The following is a 20567-nucleotide window of genomic DNA, read 5'->3' on the forward strand; positions in this document are numbered from 1 at the left end:
TCATAGGGCAATAATACCCTCTCCTGGAGAGGGTTGTTAAATCCTTAAAAAGGGGGTTGATAAGAAAGTAACTGATGGCCAGCTCATGTGAATGCTAGTAAAACTGTATGGGTAAATGTAGCAAAAAGGTAATTAGGGGCCTTTGAGGCTGATACAAGCCTAAGGCATCCTCTATAGTCCCTGCCACACTCAGATTACTCAAAGGAGGCTATAGAGAGCAGACCATGAAGGAAAGCTCTTGGGAATCATGTATCTATGAGGGCCCTTTCAGATTATTGCTGGTAGGATCAATTGGAAACTCTTGGAATTGCCTGAACCATCTCATGTAGTAGTAGACCCAAATAATATTGAATTCCCAGGGGTGAAAGCTATTTCTTCTCTAGAGATGGTGATTACTAAATTACTAAATAGCAATGGTACATTCAAAGTTATTTATCTGGATCCCATTGGTATCCTTCAAAAACTATGAATCTATCTAGAGATGGTGATGAAGGAAGCTGGAGTATTTCATTATAGCAAATCCCCTTACTACTCTGTGTTGTCCATGAGGAAGGCAAGATGCCTTTTGGAAGCTTATGATGGATTTCAGGTTACCACGTCAATCAGTACTGTTGTTTCTGACCTCGTCAATGTCATAGACTAGGTAGCCAAGGTCCAGAGTGAAGTGTATTTCAGTTAATATTCTCTTTCTTCATTCTGATGGCTGAGAACAGTCAGAAACAATTTTCTTTTGCCCAAGGAGTCCAGTATACGTTTACTGTCCTTCACTAAGGCTACCTGAACTCACTTTTATACTGCCACATTATAGTAGGCAGAGAGTCAAAAGAGGCCTCTCTTCCTTTGGACAATGACACACATTGCATAGTCCCTAATATATGATGCTATGCTTATGACATGAATTGACTGGACCAGCTAAGGTCAGCTGAGTCCAGCCTAATTAGTAAAGCTTTGGGGGATTCAGTGGATAGGGAAAATCTTGAGGATTCCAGGGACAGTCTAGAATAAGCTAATGACTTCCACAATAATTGAAGAAAAAAAAAACCCCAGAAACTTATTGGACTCTTCAGGTTTTAGAGAATCCATGTTCCCTGTACTCAGTATGGTGGTGGCCTCCATTTTCCAAGTTCCAGCAAGTCTGCCTCTTTCAAGTGAGGGCCTAGAACAGGCTAATAATATAGAAGATCTAAAGCAGAGTGTCCAACAGGCTTTCCCCCTAGGCCCTTATGATCCTGAAAAGCCCTTGTTTCAGATGGTCTTTGTCCATAAAGGGGAGTAGAAACTTTGACCCCAAGGAGTTGATGGGGGATGGCAATAGGTTAGACAGGAACTCTGATCAATATCAATGACAGGAGGATTGCCCAGTAAAAGCCTAGAAAGTATTTAAATCATGAAAGGTCCTCTAGGACATCCTTAGGACCTTGTCACTATGGGGAGAGTATGTGATAAGAGCAATATCTACCAGAGTTTCTCCCTATCACGACAACAAAGAAAATTTTTCCCTTGTTGTTGTTTAGTCAGGCTCAGGGAAGCCCCTTGAATTCTGATTGAATCTTCCCATTTGATGAGGCATTTGCCTAAGCTATAAGCCTTTCATTGTGGCTCTGCCCAAACCTTTATTTACTAGCTTGGCCCTCTAATTATCCAGCTAGCCCCCACCCTTGATCCTCCCAAAATATCTATCTCCAAATCTGTTCCACCCTTGAACTGCCCTAGCCCACCATTGTATTGTAGTCTCCAGGTAGCCTCCAGCAACTTCCCACCCTTAATTACTCATTCCTGGGGTCATTGATTCCTCCCGAAGACCTTCCCCAAACTCCTCCTCTAGACCACCCCTAGATTTCTCCCACAACCTTTCTGTATATAAGACCCTATCTTGCTCCATGTGGTATGAGAGCCCCATAGAATTTTCTAGCACAAATTTGCTCTGTCTCTAATACCTTAAGGGTCTACCCACTATTAAACTGCTTTTCTTTGGCTGAGAGAAGACTTGAGTCAAACTCAGTTGGCAGGACCCAGCATGTTGGTATTTTGGGGTCTTAAGCACCCCTAACCCTAGACCTAATAATTTTATGGCAACCTCTTCAATTTCAGTCATATTCAAGTCTTCATGACCCCACTTAGGGTTTTCTTGGCAAAGATACTGGAATGATTTGCCATTTCTTTCTCCAGTTCATTTTACAGATGAGGAACTGAGGCAAATAGGGTTAAGTGACTTGCCCAGGGTCACACAGCTAGGAAGTATCTGAGAACAGATTTGAATTAAGGAAGATAAATATTTCTGATTCCAGGCTTAGCACTCAATCTATTGTGCCACTAGCTGTCTCCAGGACCTACCTGACTGTCCCTTACTTCACTTGACACAGATTCTTGTTCACTTAAGGGAGCAAAAAATCCCATCAAAGTGAAATTGAAGCACTATGGATTTGGTAGATGTCTGAAGATTATGTGAAATATCTTTTCATATGAAATAAGGGGAACCCTGTTTATAGAAACTAAGTGCCTCTGTATTCTCATTCCATATCCTTGCTATATTAGGGCTAAGTACACCTCCTTTTGTTGACTTCAGTGACACATGACTCATTTTGTACCTAAAACAAACCTGAACTAACAAGTGCTGGTATTAGGCCCTCCCCAAACAAAGGCAGTATATTATATATGCTATGTGAGTGGTATAATAATTCTAGTATTTTAATTAAGTTCCCCCTTGAGACTAAAAAATCAATAAATGTAATCCAAAGTGTTACTCAGGATAGCATATGGTAAACACAGAACTAAAGTGACCAAATTCTTTAATGACCTTGTGTTTGCCTTGTGTTTGTTGTATTACTTTCGAACATAATCTGTTCCGGTGAGAGATTTTTAGGAGGAAACTTGGGTTTAAAGGCTTAGAGGAGAGACAATATATTATACTCTTAAGAAGCCTTGCAGGAAGTAAACAATGGCAAGTGAACTGGAACCAATTTGTTCCTGTTTTATTAGAAAGTGTGTCTGGAAATGAAAACCTTTGTGGCCTTCCGGTAAAGAGGCAGTGGGGTATGTTGAGATGTGTTGACTTTGGAATGGGAAGACTGCTGTTCAAATGCTGGCGCTGCTCCTTAGTATCTGAAGGATCTTGGGCTGGTCACAATCTCTCTGCTGTTGTTCAGGTGTGATCCTTTGTGATCCCATTTGGGGTTTATTTGTCAAAGATACTGGAGAGGTTTGCCATTTCCTTCTCCAGCTCATTTTACAGATGAGAAAACAGGATTAAGTGACTTGCCCAAGGTCACCCAACTAGTAAGTATCTGAGGTTAAATTTGAACTCAGGACTTCCTGATTCCAGTCCTGAGGCTCTATCCATTGTACCATCTGGCTGTTCCCTTGGTCAAAAAGGCCTATGTTCAAATTCTGCCTCAGATATTTACTAGCTATATGACCCTGGGCAAGTCACTTTACCTCTTGGGGGCCTCAAAGTCCTTATCTGAAAAATGAGGGAGATCCACTTTGATGAATTCTAGAGACCCTTCTAGTTCTAAATCTATGATCCTATTTCTTCCTAGGTTCTTTTAAATTTCTCATATTCATCATTTTGTAAATGACGGGAAAAGGGGAAGGGGGACCAGCCAATGAAGGTCCAGTAAAGCCTGTGTAATATTCTCTGCTTGGTGTCTACCCATCTGGAGGCTTGAGAAGTCCACTTTCAGAAATGTGTAATGGAGGGCCCCTTCTCCTTTCTACTTCAGAACATGACCAGGTTCCCTATGATTTATTTTTGTTTGTCTGGTTAACTTACTGGTCTTCTTTGAAGAAGGACAAACCACAACCTCTAAATAGTCTGAGCTCCCCAAATGGGGACACGGCTGGTCAGGTCCAGTTGGGGAAATCTCCTCCCCTCCCTTCTACTCTCCTCTCCTCTCTTTTCTTTTAATTAATTTATTTATTTTTAGTTTTCAACATTCACTTCCATAAGATTTTGGGCATTCATATTAAACATATTTTCATATTAGTCATTATATAAAGAAGAATTAGAACTAATGTGAGGGGCCATGAGAAAGAAGAAACACAATGAATCAATAAGAAAAAAGGAGAGCAAAGAGTATGCTTCCATCCACATTTAGACTCCAAAATTCTTTCTCTGGATGTGGGTAGCACTTTCCATCATGAGTCTCTTGGAGTTGTCTTAGATCCTTGCATTGCTGAGAGGAACTAAGTCAGTCATCACACACTATGGCTGTTAAACTGTATACAATGTTCTCATGTTTCTGCTCATTTCACTCAGTATCATTTCATATAAGTCTTTCCTTGTTTTTCTAAGGTCTGCCTGCTCATCATTTCTTATAGCACAATAGTATTCCTTTACATTCATATACCACAACTTGTTCAGACATTCTCCAATTGATGGGCATCCCCTCAGTTTCCAATTCTTGGCCACTGCAAAAAGAGCTGCTATAAATATTTTTGTATCTGAGGGTCCTTTTCCTGTTTTTATGATCTCTTTGGGATACAGACCCAGAAGTAGTATTGATGGGGGGGATGGCAATAGATTATACAGGAACTCTGATCCTTATCAAAGACCAGAATGCCTGTGATTCGGTCTGGAAAAGAATTCAGTAGACCCAAGTAGACTTGGAGTCAGAATTGTAAAAGTTTATTGTTACACTTTACATTGGGCAAGAGTTCTTAGACAACCTGCAACCTTAAAGAAGACATAGGCATAGTTTTTAAGGAGTCTAGACAATTAATCAGATGTCAATTATGCTAACTAGGTGAGTAAGGGTGGGATTAGGGAGGAGTTAAGGAGTGGTCAGTGCTTAAAGGAACATGCACTTTTAATGTCAACTGCCTTGTATTGCCCACAATTCACTGGGAAATAGCCCAAGGTGGGGGCTACTTGGAGGTTCGATTTTAGTCTTGAACTGTCACTAAGTCAGCTAGTGGTCAAGGGCTGACTGAGAAGTGCCTAGACTGCCACCCATCAGTGTCATGTTTGACAAGATGGATGTTGGGAACCAAGGCTAACAGAGACTCAGTATGTATATAATTGGCTAAGGAGTTAACCTATTGATAATGCATTAAAGGATTCGTGGGTCCAGATGGCCCACTTTACTAAGGGGAGATAACATTTACCTAAGCTAAAATGTTTATAGGTGGTTTAGTGAAGGATTCATAGGTGTAGCTTGTTATTGTTCCAAGCAGAGATAAACAGTTCATGAGTTGTTGCTGGGCAGAATGCTGGCAGGGGGAAGGGGCAGAGTTAATGCTCTGAGGTTTTTTTTTTTTTTGGAGGGGGGTATGTGATTTTATAGACTGGTTTTACAAATTGATTTTACAAACTGATGTTATAAACTGATATTTACAAACATAGATCCCAAGCACCCCATCAGTATTGCTGGATCAAAGGGTATGCATCTCTTCACTTTTCCTCTCCTCTCCTCAATTGCAAGTTATGTCATTATCTCCCTGATGTCATGGTTCTCTTTTAGAAAGAAGGACAAACCACAACCACAACTATGTGGTAATGAAGTCTTTTAACTCTGTGTTGAGACAGAACTGAATTTGCATAAGGAAAAGACTCAGATGAACAGAATAGCTCTCTATTGTCTGGTACCAAGGAAGGCAAGAACTTCCATGATCTTGCAATTGTGGAGAGAGATAGCAATGGGAAAAGAGGAAGGCATCTTCTTCCTGCTGCTGGCTCCCTCTTCTCTCCACCTGGAAAACATGTGATTGTGAATGCATTACACTTTTGTCTATATGATTCTGTTTTGTTTAGTCTTTCCCAATCTTAAGGGAGTATCAGAAACTTAAGTGAGTACTTAAATATACTTAAATGAATATCAGAAACAAAATAAAATAGTTTATAACCTTGGGAACTCAGAAGAGTCACCAGTGTCCCAGAACAAAATTTGTTAGTAGCTTTAGCCACTGACCTCATTAAAGCATGAGCCAGCCAGATGGTGCAGTAGATAGAGTGCTGGGCCTGAAGTCTGGAACACCTGGGTTCAAATTCATCCTCAGACACTTACTGCTGTGTGACCTTGGATAAGTCACTTAGCTGTTGTCTGTCTCTGTTTCCTCCAATGGAAATAGGGATAATAATATCGCCTGTCTCACAGGGTTGTTGCAAAATCAAAGAAGATAATAAATGTAAAATATTTGGCATGTAGTAGATGTTATATAAATGCTAGCTATTAATATTAGTGAGGAACAATGTGCTTGACTCATTTCAGCAATTGATCAACCCAGATGCAACCTTCAAGCAAGGGAACAACTCATCCATTGACTGTGTTACACCCACAAATGAATTTGAGGGTGGTAGGGCGGAGGTCGAATGTTGATAAAGGAGAATAGGCTCCTATCAGAGGCTTTTTCTAACTTTGTGTTTATTACTAGTAAAAGCTAATCAATGTTAATTGGTTAGTTGATAACAAAAGATCAATTGGTCAAAATAGTATTAGAGCATTAATTACTGCTTAGACAATGTTGAGAAGACATTAACTGGTTGATTGACCATAGCAATAATATAATGGGTAGGATAATGACCTGTGAGGGGAGCAGGTTTGCTTTAGGTATTTAACTTGCTAGTTGAATTGTGGGTTTGGAGGGTAAAACCTAAGACCTACCTGCTGCTATATGCCAGGACTCACCAGGAAGCCTTCTGGTGCCTTTGCATTTGTAAGGACCAACTTGAGGTAGTCTTTATTGATATCCCTAGTTTGGGGGATCCATTAGGGGAAAATTAAATTTTTTTTTCCTGTTTTACATTAATCTATAAATTGTAAAGTCAGTTTTCTGGTGTATTTTCTTGTGACTAGTTTCTCTGTGATAACTTGCTTGTTTGAATGCCTGTGTAGTGATTTCTGTTGTACTGTTGTACCCAGTTTTAGTACTGGGTACAATATGAAATATAAAAAGCATGGATTTTGTGCAATATGAAAATTACAATACGAAAAGTATGGATTTTAAATCTATAAAACATTGGACCTTAGCTGATAAAGGCTTTCCCCCTGCCCTTTTAAATAGATATAAACTGCTTGCTTAACTCCGAGATTCCTGCAGACTGTAGGTCCACAGGACAAGGTTTGCCTGATGGCCTATAAACCCTGAGAAATTAAACCCAAGTACTTAATCTCTTTGGGAATTCAACATGAGTTTAGGTCTTACTTGATCCTATTTTCTTTCCTCTCAAATGGAGATTGCCTGTTTCATTTCATTGTTGCTTGGGTTTGCAATAGAATTCCTTTTCTAAGGAGTAAATTTGAGGGCTATGTTCTTTCAGGGACCAAGAAGATTTGGTTGTCTTGTGTAGAAAGTAACACCCAAAGATTTTTTCTGTACTCTATTGAATTCTCTATGTGTTTCAAGAATCCCTGGAAATTTTGGTTGCTCTATTGTTGTTAAAGAGACCCAGAAGAATTTTAATAGCTTATATACTCATCAAGTGTGGATAACCTTAGGGGCACCTTTAGGGGAGCAGTGAAGTTCTCTAATTCCTCTCCTCCTCCAATAGTGCCACTTTGTTTAAGCACCTCATGAGTGTTGCTACATAAACAAAAGCCAGTTTGGTGTGATTTTTCACCTGAGGGGGCAGGTGTGACTTTTGGTTGACTCCAGGTCTTCAATCCGCACAAGGAGAGCTTCTTGTGGTGGAAAGAAAGCTCTGTAAGCACCAGGATTGACTTCTGAGATAGGAAGCTTGGATTTTTGTCTTTTTTAAATTTTTATTGTTTTTAGGTTGTGGAAGTCCATTTGAAGCACCTAATACCTTTCTAGTAAGCAGCAATCTGATAAATTTTGTAAAATATTCTTTGTTTGTTGAATTTGTATAACTTTATCTAGGGGAAATTACACATGGGACCATAACATCTGTGACACATTGACTGCTTTGAGACGTTTTCCCTATTCTAACTGATAATTCTAACTTGATTAAATTAATTTCATTATTTTAGCTAGCTCTAAAAATAACTCTTTGATAATTTAGTGGGCATAATATCAAAGCTATAAATGGATTAGGTAGTAGCATTATTTTTGTTATATAGTCATAAGCATGATATAATCATGAACAATGACTAACTTTCCAATAGGGAGCCACAAGTGACATTGTCTCACCTGTGGTTTAGAAAAATCATGTCAGCTTAATGAAGAATGGATGGAGTGGGTAGAGCCTTGAGGTAGAGAGACCAGTTAGAAGACTTATTTGGCAATGTATTGAATATCTAGGATGGTATTGAAGTTGTGGGGCTGGGTGTGACTGGGAAAAAAGTGAGGCATATTCTACAGCAATAGGAGGTTTGGAAAAGGGGAAGATTTGGAGGGGAAGATAATGAGTTCTGTTGTGGACCCGCTAAGTGTGAGGTGGTCACAGGACATTCAGTTCAAAGTGTCTAAGAGATAGGTGTAGAAGAGTGATCCTGGCTCAGCACAAAGTCTATGGTTGTGTTTGTTCATTACCCACAATTGTTGTGTAACAAATATTTGGTGGGAGTGAGCTAAACTGTCTGAGAGCAAGCTATTATCCTCCCTTTTAGAGCAACCAGGGGAAGTGGCTTTTATTCTGAATCCTTAAAAGAGCATTGTACCCCTAGACTGCAAATATCTGATGTGTAATAGATGGGTATAATTCCAATTCAATATTCCTCTTAGAGATAAGAGAGTGGAGGGGTAAGTAAATGCCCTCTTCTTGCCCTGCCCAAAGGTGGAAATCATAGTCATTCTTGAAGATGGTAAAATTTGGTGTTCTAGGTCTTATTTATCTAAATATATCCCTTCAACAGGCTGACCCCATGGCTCTGGGAGTAACCTCTTTTATATCATGACTACTACAGTATAAGTAGGCTAGGCACTCTATGAAATGAAATGAAGTTTCATGTTCTTTTTGGGTGCAGAATGGAACCAATACTGTTAATACATTTACTGCCTCTCCAAGAAAGCTCTTGGTGATTTTCACATTTAGTTGCAATTTCCTTCTGGTTTATAGCAAGAATGTCATGATTTGCATGATTTGCTTAGGGCATCTACGTGACCCAGTAGATAGAGCAGTGGCCTTGGAATCAGGAAGACATTTTTGAACATGAGTTCAAATCTGGTCTCAGACATTTTGTGACTTAGCTTTGTGACCCTGGGCAAATTTGCCTCAGTTTCCTCATATGCCAAATGAGTTGGGGAAGGGAATAACTCCAATATTTTTTGCCAAGAAAACCCCAAATGGGGACAACATTAGTATGTGCACTGATTGGCTACTGGGCAAGGATGTTACATTTAGAATACACACAACTAAATTAATGTTGTGGATGGCCTAAATTGTGACTCTTTAAGTCTTTGACCAGTGTACAGAATGCTGGATTTGGGCTTAAGAAGACCTGAGTTTGAGAGGAAGGAGAAGAGGAGAGGAGGAGGAAGGGGAGAGCGGGGATGGACCACTGCTGGGCCCACATTTAACAGCATGCCTAGGGACAGTGGCTTTTACAGTCTGGCTTGCAGCTAGTGCGCAGAGATCCCTCGGGACAGACCCTGAGATGCAGCTGCACACGAGCGCGTAGACTTACTGCAGCTACGCTCTGCTCCGCACAGCCCAGTCCCACGCTCTCGCTAAGCCTCGGCCTCCCGGAAACTTCATTTCCCGTCAGGTCGTGGGGCTCGGCGCACGCGCGTTAGTGGCCTCAGCGATGGCGACCGTGCTGTCCCGTGCGCTCAAGCTCCCAGGTAAGGAGATGAGTCTGCAGGACCACCCCGCCCCCTCCCCCGCCCCTCACCCACCTGGGGCTCCTCCAGGCGGGGACGGGGAAAGAAGGGGAGGAGGAAGCGGGGAAGACCCTCGGGTTTAGGGACCACCTCAGTGGGGAGGGGGAGCGGAGATCGGGGCTGAGGAAAGTAGAAGCAGCACAAGCCGGGTCCTCGGGGTCGCCGGCGGCCGGCGGGTCGGGGGGGGGGGTGACGAATACCTCCCGGCGCCTCTCACGGGGTTCGCTCGTAAAGGGACCCCAAGAAACGGGGTCCGTGTTGAGAAGGGGTCCTCGGTGGGTATGCTGCCCGGCAGCGGGATGCGGCGAGCGGGCTGTCCTCGGCCTCGGCTGGTGGCGACGGTGTGAGGGGCCGGCGGGTGCGGGCCCAGGCGTGGCACCTGCATCCGCCGCAGCATCCTCCGCCCGGCGTCAGCATCAGCAGCGGCCCCAGCACCAGGGTCAGCACCAGCGTTGGCCGCTGTACCGGCTAGCTCGTGACCGGCTCGGCCGGGCGCGGGACCCAGCCGGGGTCTGAACTGGCACACGCAAGGTTTCCTCTTCCCCAGCACTTTTTGTGGGGCCGAGTGGGGGAGGGGGGTGCCGGAGTCGAGCCGGGGCCACAGTCTTTCTTTTCTTCTTCTCCTTGCCAGACGTAGGAGGTGCAGAAGGGGGTAGGGGGAGGAAGGTAGCGACCTGAAAGAGTGTGGAGGCGTTCCTTTCCCTCTCCTTTGTCAGCTGAGGTTTTGCAATCCAGAATTAGGTATCTTAGGGCTTGATAGTGATGGTGGTGAGCCTGGGACTGCTGGACTTGCAGAATGAGCCCCCTATCACCATCAGGATGAGATTGTACTTTTAGTTTTACTCCAACTGAAATAAATACAGATGCAAACTCAAATGACAACCTAGGCATTTGTTTTGTCTGCCTGAAACACTTCTCTTCAAGAAAAGTAATTAAGCTACGTGTATATCCCTAACATTAACATTAACCCGATAGTGGGGAAAGTGAATCCCCTTGCTGAATTCATCAAAAAGCGTTTCCTCCTTAACGTAATACTCTGACTTGGGCCCTTACCATTCCAGAGTTTGCAGCCTAACTTATGCAACCAGGTTTTGTGACCTTATCGTTGGAAGGAAGAATTCTGTTTTGTATCCAAACTTTCCCTTTCACCTTAAAGCAGTCTTTTTATTGGTACTTACATTCTAGGTCACAAGGACACTGGGATAATTATTAATGTGATATCTCTGAGAGTCTATGTAGAAATAAGGTATAGGCCTGTAATTTCATTTATATAAGGAATTCCCGGTACCAACGCAGGTCAGCACTTTCTCTGCTACATATATATTTTAGTGAGTTGCCTAGACCACTGAGAGGTTAAATGAATTGCCCAGGGTCACAGAAGCAGAGGTGGGACCTGAAGCCTTAGGATGAGACCCTTAATCTGAGATACTATCTTGAATAATGGGACTTTTTCTTATCTTAATATTTTATGGACATATACTATGTTATGGCATGTTAATGGTAAAGAAAACAGATATCCTGGGTGGTAATTTCAGTTGACACTTTGTCAACTCCTTTATCTTATTGTTTTTACCACCTATTCAGTTAAGAAAATTCCTTTTTTATATTTTTAAAATATATATGGAGAGCATAAATTTGAGTGACATAGAGACCCTGAGTTGGGATTATTATAAAACATATTTAAGCCTGATCATTCTTTTATCAGTGAGTCAGAACTTATGTTTTGGATCCCTGCAAGCACAAATCTGCTAGCTTTAAGGGAATAAACAATATGAATTTATTTATCACCTAACCTGTTTACTTCTTTTAACCAGACTTTCACATCATCACTTTCTAGTTGGGGGCTTACACATAGGGGAGTTTTGACTAGAGAAGGGTATTTTAGTTAAAAAAAAAAGTTACTGGGCTGGTGAGTGAATTGGAATCATAGGACTATGGATTGAATGACTCTTTCCAGCAGCAGTAGTGGTGTTGATTTGAATACTGATCCCAGGAAGTGATTTAGAAAGCAGGAGTCAGGATGGTGTGCTCAGGGGTGCATGCAAGATGACTGGGAGAAGCATAGTCAAGGACCTTGGGAGGTCTAGATATATATTGCTGTCAGCAGTGAGGACAGCACAGTCACCAGGAGTTCCAAAATTGAGTGACTTAACTCTTCCAGAACCGGGGAAAGGCTGTATCAAAAATATTTGTAAATTCTTCTTCAAATTCCTTTTGTCTACATCAGCATAGGTCATTAGTTATCCTTTGAAGATGTGGAAGTAGGAAAGATATTGTTTTAGAAACTATAGAGTTCTTTTCACTTCTTATCCTTAAGCCTGGGGCTAGGAGACTCATCGAAGTATTTAGTTTCAGAAACTTGGCCTTCTGACAAGCTGTGAAACTTTGCCAAAGTCAATTTATTCTTCAGGCTTGTGTATGAAGGCACACGGTTTAAAGCAGTCAGGTGTGTCTTTTTTTTTTTTTAATCTAGAAACCAATTGCTTTATATTTTGAAGTACAGAGCTATTTTTGTCAGTTTTTCCTTTATTTTTTTTCTTGGTGTCTTGACATATGAAGTAAATTAATTTTTTAAATATTTTTCTTCATTGTCTCACACTTTGGGGGTAGTCAACATGGTGGTAGTCTAGAAACTCAGGGCTGTGGGCTGTAATTCTGTGTGTCTCATCATTTCCTCAGTTAATGCCTTTTAGTTAGGGCAAAGGGGCCTGAGGTAATAATGAGTTAATGTCAGACCCCAGAAGCATAAGGATAAACTACTGATGAATCTTTCCTCCATTAAACTTTTATTAAAAACAAAGGAAAAAGAAAGGTATTTGATTTATTGTCATATAATGAGTTTAATTAATAACAATGAAAATGTACTACTGGGATGATTAATCACCAGTTCCAGATTTTCAGGGCTGTTTTAAGCTTGGGTGAGTGGTTTTTATTGAGAACTAAGCATGACCTTAGTCCGAGTGCTGCAAGGACGTTTAAAAATACATATTCTTAGGCTGAATCTGCCCTTGGTCCACCAAACCTATCACTTTTTAGGCATATTTGTCACTCTCTGATTTGTTTCCCTAGAAATACTTCGGGAAGTTTTGTGCTTACACTTCCCTGTCTTTCTGACCTATTTATGTCTCTTTCTATTTATACTCTCGTGAATACTCAATTAACAATACCTTTTAGTTGCTTTTCCTAGGAAGAAAAAGAATCAGAGGAGAAAGCTCATTTTTATCTATACTGTGATGTATTTGATTAGGACACTAGATTATTTATAACTTCTCCTGAGTTTCCCTTATTTTATCAAGAAAAGTCAAGCTATAACTTGGGGAAATAAAGCTATAACTATAATTCATAGTTAAATTTGGCAGAATAGATCACTGAGTATTGGAGCAGGAAGTTTGAATCCAGCTTTGCCAATTAAGAATGATCTTGAGCAAATCCTTGCATATCTTAGTACATTTAAGTCGAATCTGCAAGCATTTATTAAGTACTTTGTTGTTGTTTGGTCTAACTCTTTGTGACTCCATTTGGTTTCTTTTTCTTTTTGGCAAAGATACTGGAATGCTATGATTTTTCCTTCTCCAGCTCATTTTATAGATGAAGAAGATGAAGCAAACAGGATTCAGTCACTTGCCCAGGGACACGTAGGTAGTTTGTGTCTGAGGTCGGATTTGAACTCAGCTCTCCCTGACTCCAGGCCTGGTGCTCTATCCACTTCACCACTTAACTGCCCTATTAAGCACTTACTATGTCCCAGACACTATACTAAGCACTTGGGGATACAAATAGAAGCAAAAAAAAGTGTGAGGAGAGGGCAGTCCCCTACCCTCAAGGAGCTTACACTCTAATAGTGGAAGAGAATGCAAAAGGAAGCTGAAAAGCAGGTAGGAACAGGGAGGGAGCCAGGTACTTGTATTGGTCATGATGATGAAGCCCTGGGAATGAAAGTTGGCTGGTCTGGGCTTTTCCTCAAAGTAGAGCTTCCTAGACCAATGGGACAAGGGGGCCATATTGGGGGAAGAAGAAGGCAGCAGCTGAAACTTGGTGGCAAAAGAGTATCATTCTCTTGGTGTCATTCTGTGACCCTTCAGGAAGTTCTTATTAATTTATGGCTTTGCTAATTTAGAATTTATATTTTAGTGATTGGTCTGAAGTTTACTTTTGAGGAAAAGAGTTTGGTAAGTAGCTTTTAACAGTGTAAAGAAGACATGTTTAACTTGCTGTATAATGAGGCTGAGAATTGTTTTTTTTTTTTTTTAAAGCAATCAGGGTTAAGTAACTTGCTCAAGGTTACACAGCCAGTTATTTCTGGGTGTGGTGCTGAGTATCTGAGCCCAGATTTGATCCAGGTCATCCTGACACTGGAGCCGGTGCTCTTACTCTCTGAGCCACCTGGCCGCCCCGAGAATTGTTTTTAAGGACTACTTCAGTGGGAGCTTTGTTTTTATTTTTAAAAATTAATTTATTTTTAGTTTTCAACATTCACTTCTATAAGTTTTAAATTTTCTCTGCTTTCCTCTCCTCCCCCATCCCCAAGACAGTGTGCAATCTGATATAGGCTCTACATATACAGTCTTATTAAACATTTTCACATAGGGAGCCTTGTTTTTAGAAGAATGTGTTATTTACAAACATTCCTTATCTGTTAAAGCTTCTATTAATTTTTATAAATCATCTGTTAAGTTACCAGTTACATTATATAAAAGCTTAAGAAAAAAAACTAAATTTCTTAAGTATTCTGCAACCCAGTCTGCTTACTAAACTGGAATGATTTTTCTTTAACTTAGAGTGAATTGACAAGATTTTACTGCATTTTGTAGGTAGAGAGTTCAAAGGGACCTTAGAGATGGTGGAGTCTTCAACTGAGTGAATTGAGCCCTAGGTTTAGTTATTTACTGGGTTGACCCAAATAGCTAGGCAGTGACAGAGCTGGAATCAGAATCCATATTTCTGGGTCTAAAGTCCAATTCTCCTTCCATTATGACACTACCTCTAATCAGTGACATCAAAGTGATATTATTTTGATCCTACTACTTTTTTAGTTTGAGTTTAAAGTGTGAGAAATTCACTTCTGAATACTGCTTAAAACAATCTTTTGATTAAAAAATTGGTTCTTATTACAAAGGCACTTAAGATCTAACAATAGCAATATTATTTCCTACAAGTTCACTGACACGTTAATTTGCACAATAACTCAGTTATCAAGCATGAATCCTGAGCAAGTATATACATTTATACCCTATATATAATAGATATATAATATTTAAAACACATATATGTATGTGTATATAGGTTAGTAGCTATAGTATTATTTTATCAAGATCTTGAGCTGAAAATGAGGACACTGCTTCTCCCTATGAAGACCAACAGTTGCACTGCAATTTTTGAACCTGCAGAGTTGCTTCTAGCATTGAGAGTTTAAAATACTTGCCTAAACTAAAAAAATCCATTATGTATCAGAGATCTGCACCCAGATCTTCCTTACTTTAAAGCCATTTCTTTATATTCTAAATTGCTCTGCCTTTCAGCTGCTATATACTTGTATGATCAGTTATTACCAAATTAGAACATAATAGTAAAATACCTTTAATACTAACACTGCACTGAATATCCATTTTAATTCAGTGGTCATCTTAAAGTGCCTTGTCTGTGTCAGATGTTGGCTATAACAAGACAAACAGGTGAAGCAGTCCATGTTCTCTTCCTTAAAAAAAAAAGATTCTGAATCCAAGCCTTTTTTTCAGTTTTCTTTATTTACCAATAACAAACCTCTTTACTTTTTAGACCATTGACCTGGATATGCTCTCTGCCCTGATTTTTATGATACTGTTCTTTGTATCTATGGTTCTTGTAATTATGACACTTTGCAGGATCATCACCCATGTCCTGACCACTAAGCATCCTCATACCCCAGGGTTCTCTCTTGGGTTGTCTTGTCTCTCTACAGATTCAGTGATTGTCTTAGCTACTATGTGTCCAAGTTATCATTTTTATTTGGATGACTTTCCAATCTATATATCCAGCCCTCATTTGAGGTGGCATGGCATAGTGCTAGGTCTGGATAGAGAGGACCTGGGTGCAAATTCCAGCTCCCATGGCCTTGGGAAATCGTTTACTTGGCTCTCCTTGGACCTCAGTCTCCTCATTTGTAAAATGAAGGAGTTGATGTAGATGGCCTTTGAGATTCCTTCCAGCTCTAAATCTGTGATCCTAGCCTGAATCTTATATCTGCACCTGAATGAATCTTAGACATCTCATACTTAATGTATTTAAAACAGAACTCATCCTAAACAAGTGTCATTTTCACTTTCTGTTTAGGGGTCCACCATCCTTCTAGTCATCTAGGTTTATAGCCTCAGAGTCATATGTTCCCTCCTCACTCTTCCATTTGCAATCAGTTGCCACATTTCATCAGTTCTACCTCTGCAGCTTCTCTTAAATTGGTCTCCTCTTCACTCTCGTAGGCCACACAGTAGTTCAGGTGCTCATTAGCTCTTGCCTGGGCTATCGAAATAGCCTCCTACTGGGTCTTGCTTCCAGTCTTTCCCTTTTCTAGTCCTTTACATTGCTTTTGGGACAAAATACAAGCTCCTTTATCTGGCATTTAAAAACTTAATAATCTGGTTCCACCTTGTCTTTCCAGGATCATTTCACCTTATTCCCTGGCACCTATATTCTACCACCAGCAAATTATTCTACTTGTTGTTCCCTGTATGTGACATTCCATCTTCTGCCTCTGCAAAGGCTGTCCCTCATGCTTGGCATGCCTAACCTCAACTGTAAGATTGGGGTAGTACCTACCTCCTAGGGTTGTTGTGAGGGTAAAGTGGTTAGTGCAGTGCCTGGCATGTAGATAGTTAATAAACTGCTTTTTTTTCCCCCTTCACCGCCCCTCCCCCATTTCATAGTTACTTTATATTGTATATAAGGGCATTGTCGCTTTGTGCCTCATTTCTCCTTGCCAGCATGACCCCTAGTTGCTGCTTTCTTTCCCCCTCCCCCCCATACCCCACTCTCTCATGGGCTCTGCTACTGCTGCCTGCAGCTTGGTTTTTGCCATGTCAGCTTCCAGAAAAATAACTACCTTGCTCTGCTGCTGCCATCATTTGATTTCAGCAGGTGTTGGAGTTGTCCTGTCACTGCTTGTCTCTCTTTCCAGAGATGACTCATTGCCTATGGTGCCTAGCTTCCCATGGTCCTATTTCTTCATACTTTAGGAAACCACTTCATGAATTGCTCTTCCTCCAAACTCAGTGATTGATTCTCTTTATATGTGATCCTGAAATTAGATAGACTGGTTCTCAGATAATCATCCATCAGTAAAGGCCTTAACAGCATGGCAGGACAAGAAATAACAGCTCATACTCTTCTGGCATAGTGTTCAGGGGAATAGAGTAACTTCTAAACATGGCAGAGCATTAGTGTGTCATGTACACATTTCTGGCTTCATTTTATGCACTCCCTTTCATCCACTTTGTGGTATAGCCAAACTAACCTTGCTTTTCATCCCACACATCACACCATCTCTTATCTCTGTGCCTCTGCACTCACTGACTGTCCCCCATACATGGGAAGCACTTTCTTCTTACATTAACTTCATATAATCCTCCTTTTCCTTCAGGATTCAGCTTAAGCACCACCTTATATATAGAGCCTTTCTTAATGTTATCAGCTACTAGTGCTTTTTCTCCTTTGTATTTAACTATCTTGAATTTATTTTCCTAATATTTATATAGTTATATGTTCTTGTTGTGTCTCCTGTTATTATAAGAACAGGGATTGTTTCATTCTTTGCATTTGCTTCCCCAGAGCCTAGCATTTATTGTTGTTCGGTCATTTTAGACACATCTAGCTCTTGGTGACTCCATTTGCTGTTTTCTTGGCAAAACTACTAGAGTGGTTTCTTGTTTCCTTCTCCAGTTCATTTTACAAATGAGGAAACTGAGGCAAATAGTTAAATGACTTGCCCAGCTAGTAAGTGTCTGAGGCTGGATTTGAACTCAGGAAGATGAGTCTTCCTGACTTCAGGCCCAGCACTCTATCCATTCAACCACCTACCAGCCCCTAGTCTCTAGCATTGTACTGGCAAATAGTGGGTGCTTAATGAATGCTTGCTGATTGATTGATATACAGAAGGCAGTGTGGTGTAGTGGATAGAGAGCTGGCCTTAGAGTTAGGAAAACTTGTGTTCAAGTGTCATCTCTGACAAATATTGACGGTATGACCTTGGGCAGGGGTGAGGAACCCTGTGGCCTTCTAGGTCCTCAAGTGTGGCCCTTTAACTGAATCCAAACTTTATAGAACAAATCCTTTTATTAAGGTGATTTGTTCTGTAAAGTTTGGATTCGGCCAAAGGCTCACATTTGAGGACCTAGAGGGCCACATATGGCCTCGAGGCCCCAGGTTCCCCACCACTGATGTTGGGTAAATCATGCATCCTCCCAGTGCTGTAGTCTTTTCTCTAGGACTCTGAACTGCAGAGTAATTGCCATTATGTGTTAGTGGAACTCATCCACAGTTGATACATCAGTGAAATCACTGATCTGAACCATAAGGGCTCAGACTTGATCTGGGGTTGGGTGTATCTTTTTTTTCTTTTTTATCCATGGTGACAGCTCTCTTTGTCCTTAGGGAAGAAGAGTCCAGATTTAGGGGAGTATGATCCTCTCACCCAGGCTGACAGCGATGAAAGTGAAGATGATCTTGTTCTCAACCTAAAGCAGAAAAATGGGGGTGTCAAAAATGGAAAGAGCCCCCAGGGAGAAGGGCCAGACCCTGACTCAGATGCAGAAGGAGCTGGGCCTGCCAAGCAGCATCTGTCAGAGGTCGCCACGGAGGGCTACCCTTCGCCACCTCTTGGCAGCCTGGAGCAAAAGACAACGTCTTCACTTGTGTCTCATGTGCGCACATTGATCTTCTTGCTCACCATCCTGATTTCGATGATCCTGGTGTTAGTATGTGCCTTTCTGATCCCTTGTCCTCCCAGAGATTTGCAGAATATGTGGAGCCGCCATTTAGGCCCAGAGGGAGGTGAGTAGCACCATTTCCAGCTCTGGATTTCTGGAACTTCGTGGGGTCCCTGATTATCTCATGATTCTTCAATCAAAATTAATTTGCTTTTATTCTAATTGTTATAAAGCTTTTGAAAAAATATTTTGGTAATAAGTGGAGGGACTTGGGGTAGGTAAAATTAACGTAATGCTTTTTCTTTTTTTGTGCCAGATCTGCGATCTAATCGAAATAAGGTTTACTATTGATTGGAGGGGATGGGACTGGATCTGAGATTCCATTGGTGCATGGAGCTCATTCCCAGAAGGCTTCTTCTACCAATGCAGCTCAGCATTTCCTCTGAATCATGTAGTCTAAGAGAGTTGTCTGATTATAATAGTATAGCATAATGTGATCATAACAATAACTGCATTTATACAGTAACAGTTAAGAAGCATTTAACATGCAGTATTTCATTTAATCTTCATGTGAGGTAGCTAGATGAAGAAATGGATGCTAGAAAGGTAAATTTTGACTTTCCCAAAGCACAAGCACATGTAGGACTTAAACTCAGGGCCTCTGACTCCAAGTCTGGTGCTTTTTTCCATTGCTAGCTGGGGAATCATTGCCCTACAGTATCCTTGTCCAGTTGATAGGTCTGGAGTAGACCCCAAGAGGAGGAAGCTCTTATAAAGGGGACACTCCTTGCTCCTGCACCAGTGTAGTGGAATGCCATAGAAAGGTGGATTTCCAGTGATAAGAAAAGCCCAGGGCCTGATCATCCAAGGATTTCAATTCCTTTATAAAAATCTATTTATTCTTCTTTGCTTTCTACCTGAACTGGCTAAGGTGGTACAGTGCCAGTGATTCCTTGCTGTGTTTCCTAGAACCACTCCAGAAGTGGCTGTGTTTCAAACAAGCTTACAGTGGACAGATGGAAGGCTGTAGATTTAAAAACATAGTTATGTGTTTCTGAATAAGAAAGGTTTGGATGCACCTTAGTCCCTTGAATTATTTTAGTACAGAAACTGCTTAATTACTCCGTTCAAGGCGAGTCCTTTGTATTCATCCTCATGGTCTGGGATACCTTCCTACAAGTGGGAATCTGCATCCCTTTGTGTATCCTGACTAGTGAACTGGACCAACTAATGAGAGTAGGAGACCTGGGGATCTCTTTGTGGAATGGGAAGAGATTTTATACCTTATCTCAGTCTGTTACTGTTGCTTCCTCCTCAGGCTTAGGGAGCAGTGTGACAAATTCCAATGATGTCCACTGTAGATCAGGTCTCACAACCAGCTTAGCTTGTCCTGATCTTAAGATGTTTCCATTTGTGTCCTATTGACTTAATCACTGAATTGATACTGCTTTTTTGACCTGTTAGTTGTCACATCTGAAGGCTTCTCATTTCTTATCAGTCTTGACCTCTCTGTAGCATTTGATGGTGTTTGCCACCCTTTTTTTCTTAATATTCTCTTCTCTGGGTTTTTATGACATTTTTCTCTCTTGGTTCTTTCAAACCTGTCTGACTATTTCTTCAGTCTCCTTTGCTGGCCAGTCATCCATGTAATCCCCCTAACTGTGAGTGTACTCTAAAGTTCTTCCCTGGCCTCATTTCTCTTTCTATACTCTCATTTTGTAACCTCAGCAGTTCTCCTTTGTTTAATTGCTCTCTCTATGCAGATGATTCTCAGACCTAAATACTTAGCCCATGTCTCTCTTCTGAGCTCTGTATCAAACTGGATGTCCCATAAACATTTAAAACATTGCCCTTCTAAAACAGAACTTGCTAAGTTAACTCTGAAACTCACCCTTCCAGAATTCCCTATTTCTGTTTAGGTTAATACCATCCTTTTAGGCACTCAGGTTT

The 20567-nt window shown here is 41.0% G+C and overlaps 1 protein-coding gene across 1 annotated transcript in view; it reads left to right on the top strand.

The window, feature by feature from the left end:
• Window positions 1–9596: 9596 nt before the first annotated feature.
• The window catches only part of FAM234B (family with sequence similarity 234 member B), a 34974-nt gene continuing 24003 nt past the window's right edge, over window positions 9597–20567 (top strand). Inside the window, exons 1-2 of the mRNA XM_069101527.1 lie at window positions 9597–9681; window positions 18343–18741. Of these exons, the coding sequence (XP_068957628.1) occupies window positions 9645–9681; window positions 18343–18741 (436 nt within the window). The 5' untranslated portion in view covers window positions 9597–9644. The remainder of the gene's footprint in view (window positions 9682–18342; window positions 18742–20567) is intronic.

The sequence above is a fragment of the Petaurus breviceps genome, unplaced genomic scaffold, assembly GCF_028583685.1.
Source record: "Petaurus breviceps papuanus isolate PSGF00001 unplaced genomic scaffold, PetGlider_PUasm1.0 470, whole genome shotgun sequence".
Taxonomy (NCBI): domain Eukaryota; kingdom Metazoa; phylum Chordata; class Mammalia; order Diprotodontia; family Petauridae; genus Petaurus; species Petaurus breviceps.